Source organism: Nannobrachium achirus (assembly GCF_963921795.1).
Source record: "Nannobrachium achirus genome assembly, chromosome: 12".
Classification (NCBI taxonomy): Eukaryota; Metazoa; Chordata; class Actinopteri; order Myctophiformes; family Myctophidae; genus Nannobrachium; species Nannobrachium achirus.
The window spans coordinates 2,353,682-2,359,681 of NC_137832.1; the positions used below are offsets into that span (position 1 = coordinate 2,353,682).

Below are 6,000 nucleotides of genomic sequence, written 5' to 3' on the forward strand. Positions count from 1 at the left end.
GCCAAGTGACAATTGAAGGACTTTTAAGACTTAAAGATAAAGTACAAACTGATCAAAACGTTGGGATAAATTGGCAAAAAATATAAGAGGCAAACATTTTTAAATAGCAGATCTACAAGATCTATAAGCTCACAATGCCTTATTATTCCCCTTCATGGGATTAATAAAGACTAAATGAACAGGTCTGACTTGATTGACAGATACTGTAATCCAGGGGTCTTCAACCTTTTCAGGCCAAGGAACCCTTAGTTGAGAGAGAGATGAAGCAGGGACCCCCACAACCTGTTCATAGATCCCACATAGTTTCATTGTTTGACAGTCAATTTGTGTTTTCAGATATTTAACCGCTTGAACCATAAATACAAATAAAGTTGACCTTTCACCCTGTACTTAGTCTGCTCTTTTCCCCTTTTACACCAAAACTCTTTGCCGAAAGTCGCCAATCTACAAGGTGTGAGCTTGCAGATCTGCTATGTTTGGATAAAAGCTCTCAGCATATCGACGCTAATATAAAAAAGGAGAAAAAGGTTTCTATCACACAAAGACTTGGAGGACCCCCTGTAGTAACTCTGAGGACCCCCTGTTGAAGACCCCTGCCATAGTTTGTAGTGCTAGTGTGTTCTCTTCCTCCTGGTTGTGCTCACATGTAGCAAGACAAGTCGTTTCTCCTCCACTGACAGGAAACAGGAAGTCTCTCCTTCCAGATCCTTCACCGCCAAATCCTACTTCCTGTCAACAGTCGTCTTCCTGTTGGGGGGGGGGGGGGGGGGGGGGTCAAACACAGACCCTGAAGGTCGCCCAGCTGTTGCACCCCTCTCTGACATAATCACGCACGCACACCGAAGAACACTTAGCTTAAAGCAGAAAAGTTTTCTGCTGACATAAGCAGGAATCATGCAATTGCTTATTTTATTTAAAAAATATATATATATTTTATTTTATTCAGGCGGCTAACAATGCTTCCTAAAGAAATGTTGTGTGTGTGACACTTCCTATTATTTTTATCTGTGAGAAGTTCTGTCATTGGTCGATTAAACTGGGTCACCCAACCAAAATAACAGACCAATCAGGACCGCCTCTTGTTCTTGTTCAGATTGGTTGACCTGTCTGTCAATCCTTTTAGCCCCGGTTGGCTGGTTCATGCACCAATAAGCTGCTAATGACTCCTAGAAGCGCCACAGAGACTAGATTTTTGGGAGCATTGTTAGCCGCCTGAATATAATAAAATAAAAATAAAAAATAAAAATAAGCAATTGCATGATTCCTGCTTATGTCAGCAGAAAACTGCTTATTTCTGCTTTAAACACCCCCAAGTTGATATATACGGTATTTGGCTGAAGACCCCCATTTAAGTTTGTTTTGTGCTTACGTTTCCCCCCAAAATAATGTAGGAGTCTGCATTCTTTTGCTTTTGAATTTGAATCCTGAAAGAAGCTACAGTTTTGGGACTTTTTCACCGTGATAGACCGTGATACTAAATCATACATGGTCAACTGGCGGCCCGGGGGCCACATGCAGCCCCCACCTTCACTTGATAGATAGATAGATAGATACCTTTATTATCCCAAGGGGGAAAATCAGTTGCCCAGAGGCAGCACAGCAGTATAAGGTTATTTACAAAGTTACAGAGAAGTAAGAATACGGTATGGATAAAAAGAAAAACAAGAACAGAGTAAAAATATGCAATGTGGCCCCTCTGGAATGAGTTTGGACATATAGTGGTCCTCTGGAGTGAGTTTGGTCCTCTGGAGTGAGAGTGGAAATATTGTGGTCCTCTGGAGTGAGTGAATATAGTGGTCCTCTGGAGTGAGTGTGGAAATATAGTGGTCCTCTGGAGTGAGTGTGGAAATATAGTGGTCCTCTGGAGTGAGTGTGGACATATAGTGGTCCTCTGGAGTGAGTGTGGAAATATAGTGGTCCTCTGGAGTGAGTGTGGACATATAGTGGTCCTCTGGAGTGAGTTTGGACATATAGTGGTCCTCTGGAGTGAGTGTGGAAATATAGTGGTCCTCTGGAGTGAGTGTGGAAATATAGTGGTCCTCTGGTGTGAGTGTGGAAATATAGTGGTCCTCTGGAGTGAGTGTGGAAATATTGCTCTGGAGTGAGAGTGGAAATATAGTGGTCCTCTGGAGTGAATGTGGAAATATAGTGGTCCTCTGGTGTGAGTGTGGAAATATAGTGGTCCTCTGGTGTGAGTGTGGAAATATAGTGGTCCTCTGGTGTGAGTGTGGAAATATAGTGGTCCTCTGGTGTGAGAGTGGACATATAGTGGTCCTCTGGAGTGAGTGTGAAATATAGTGGTCCTCTGGAGTGAGTGTGGAAATATAGTGGTCCTCTGGAGTGAGTGTGGAAATATAGTGGTCCTCTGGAGTGAGTGTGGAAATAGCAGTCCTCTGGAGTGAGTTTGGAAATATAGTGGACCTCTAGAAATATAGTGTGGACATATAGTGGTCCTCTGGAGTGAGTGTGAAATATAGTGGTCCTCTGGAGTGAGTGTGGACATATAGTGATCCTCTCTCCCGCTCCATCATCACAGTTACCCAGACCTGGTCTAAAGTCACAGAGTAGACAGTGTTAGTGTTGTTTCACCATCAGAGTGGATTCTGTGGTTTAAACACTAGAAACAGTGACTTTCACAACCTTCACCACATCATCACAATGTCTCCTTCCTTCAGTCTGGATGTGATTGAATGAACGCCCCTACTTGGTCTTACTACAGATCTACAAGCTCCAAACGGGATGAGAAGTGATATGTTTTGAGCTTGCAGATCTGCTACTTTAGCTATGCTTGAATTTGAATCCTGCAAAGTAACCGTTGCCAACCGACAGAGACTGGTATACAACTATGTGTGGTGTTTATATAAATTGTACACGCAGGCACGCACGCATGTGCACGCACACACACACACACACACACACACACACACACACACACACACACACACACACACACACACACACACACACACACACACACACAAACACAAACACACACACACACACACACACACAGAGAATGCAGTATAAATGTGTTCCAAGTAATGATCATACCGTGTTGTAAAACGCTTGTTTCCTCTGATGTTTGTTTCACTGTGAGGTTAAAATGTTGCTCCATTTCATTGCAGCTTCCAGATGTGATCACAATGTTTTTAGTTTTTTATATATATTTGAGTGTGAAACAAATTCACACATTCTGGTTTTGTTGTGAAATTAAATTTACAATTTATCAGACGCTCTTAACCCAGAGAGATTTACAGTAAACAAGGTAAACATAAATAAAAATCTGTTTCTTCCTTTCTGTGTGTGTGTGTGTGTGTGTGTGTGTGTGTGTGTGTGTGTGTGTGTGTGTGTGTGTGTGTGTGTGTGTGTGTGTGTGTGTGTGTGTGTGTGTGTGTGTGTGTGTGTGTGTGCGTGCGTGCGTGCGTGCGTGCGTGCGTGCGTGCGTGCGTGCGTGCGTGCGTGCGTGCGTGCGTGCGTGCGTGCGTGCGTGCGTGCGTGCGTGCGTGCGTGCGTGCGTGCGTGCGTGCGCAGAGTACAGGACTACACTTCAGACACACTGACAACACAGTACAGTGGCTCCGAGGCATGGAGTCTGTGGGACTGCCCAAGGTAACACTATATTTATTATATTTATTATATTTATTATATTTATTATATTTATTGCGACCGTCAGGTCGCAGCAGCTGTCCGTCCGTCAGTCCTCCGTCAGTCCGTCAGTCTGTCTGTCACACGTCACACGTTTGCACACACACTCCTTGCCTGCCAAACCACAACCTCCACCCATCAATTCTCACATGGCCCTCTTCTAGCGCCACCATGAGGCCGATTCTTACGAAACACATTTCTGGACACTGCTCCTACAAATGTTGCCCTAAAATCACGCAAATCAGTACACACTTGCTCTACACTCATGTCATCAACATGGATCTGTCCCATTTAGCGCCACCTTCAGGCTGATTTTTTAAAACATATTTTTGGACACTGCTCCTACAGATTTTGCCCTAAAATCACACAAATCGCTACACAGTATGTCTACACACATCAACATGGATCTGTCCCATATAGCGCCACCATCAGGCCGATTTTTTAAAACACATTTTTGGACACTGCTCCTACACATTTTGCCCTTTACTATCAGAACCGTCATATCTTGTCCATACCCGGACGGGTAACGCTTGTCCTTTTTGTTGATTGACTCTCAAGCTCTGACATCACGCTCTGACATCACTGTGATGTCATGGGAACCAAATCCCTTTCATTGCCATATATGGAGATCCCTGTGATGCCAGGGGAACCAAATCCCTTTGGCCAAAGGGCAAGACCTTTCGTCCTTAGGCGTCTTACTGGTTATATGTATTATATTACCGTACTTGTGCCAGCAGAGCGTGCAAGTACTGCGTTGGGCTCCGTATGTAGATAGGTGTGTGTTCCGTACCATAGGTAGGTAGGTAGCCGTGTGTGTGTGTTTAAGCTTGTAGCCCAATCAGGGACCAGCATTTCGGTCAGAGGCACGCCCCTTTTGGTTTTGTAAAGGAAGACGTGGATTCCATTAATTTCTTCACAGGATCAAAATCAAGTAATTCTGGCTTCTCTTTAATTGGTTTGTGGATGATTCTAAACAAACCCCAGGGCTGGTCTTTTTGTCTGTGCTACTTCTAGCTGTGGTTCTGTGAATGTCTTTAGTTGTTTGATTCACTGAAACACAAGCTGCAGCTTCAGGCTGCAGGGACAATGATCCACCAGACGACTGAAATAACTTTTAGATGCTCCAGCATTCCAGGCACTGAGGGAGCACTTTAAGGACGTCACCTGACAACTGGAAAATGGGTCAAATGATGCTGTTGGACGTATTAGATGTTCATGACAGTTAGTCCATGGGCCATACGAGATGTCGGTATCCGAAAGGTGGCAAAGGTTATCATGCATTTTTGAAAAGCTCTATATCTGTAGATTATATTTTGGTATGATAACCCTTTCTGAGACACAGCTAAATTGGTGTTATCAGCCGCTAGAGTTGGTGTCCCATCTGCTTTATGTAGCATATGAGGGTTCAAACTAGGGTTTTTCATGATTCTGAATCCATTGTAAGCATTTGTTTTGCATGAAAAAACATTCCTTGGGCTAAAACGACCCCCACAAAAGTGTGAAAAGTGATGACTCATCACTTTTCATCACTAAACCATAGTCTTGAGGGGCCGTTTTTAGCCCAAGGAATGTTTTCCGTGCAAAACAATGCTTGCAATGGATTCAGAATCATGAAACAAACCCTAGTTTGACCCCTCATATGCTACTTAAAGCAGATACATTTTTTTTGCTTTTTTTCCCTCTATAGTTAATGGGACACCAACTCTAGCAGCTGATAACACCAATTCAGCTGTGTCTCAGAAAGGGTTATCATACCAAAATATAATCTACAGATATAGAGCTTTTCAAAAATGCATGGTAACCTTTGCCACCATGGGCCATCTCTTATGGCCCATGGACTAAGACAAGTGTTGATTTTGACAATTAAAACTACTCATCATAAGACCTCCGAGGCTCCAGACTGTTTGACGTGAGCATTTGCAAATCACAGTCTGGCCAGGCGAGACTAGGGAGGGACGAGTGGAGAAGAATCAATTCTAGTAGAACTAAAAGACAAGTCATTATGTGTCACAGACCAAGAGGTTTGCACAGGAAAAGGTACAGGGCAGTACAGTTCAATGGTACAAGGTCAACTAAAAGGATAAAAAACACAAGGAAGCCTTGTTTAATGAGTTTTGACAGCATTAAGCTAAAGTGTAATATTTCAGTTCATGGAGTAAATCTTATTGTTTATTTAGTTTATCTTTTCGTGAAGAACAAACAGGTCTATGTGTCTGCAGACAGACTGAGATTGAGCACGGAACACCGTTGATGCAATAGTTCAATGCTGCTGTCCTCTGTGTGTGTGCGTGCGTGCGTGCGTGCGTGCGTGCGTGCGTGCGTGCGTGCGTGCGTGCGTGCGTGCGTGCGTGTGTG

The 6,000-nt window shown here is 43.7% G+C and overlaps 1 protein-coding gene across 2 annotated transcripts in view; it reads left to right on the forward strand.

The window, feature by feature from the left end:
* Positions 1-6,000, forward strand: part of iqgap2 (IQ motif containing GTPase activating protein 2) — a 99,662-nt gene that overhangs the window by 29,844 nt on the left and 63,818 nt on the right. For both annotated transcript variants that reach the window (XM_080738858.1, XM_080738859.1), the window contains exon 4: positions 3,532-3,609. In XM_080738858.1, coding sequence (XP_080594984.1) covers positions 3,532-3,609 — 78 coding nt within the window. The remainder of the gene's footprint in view (positions 1-3,531; positions 3,610-6,000) is intronic.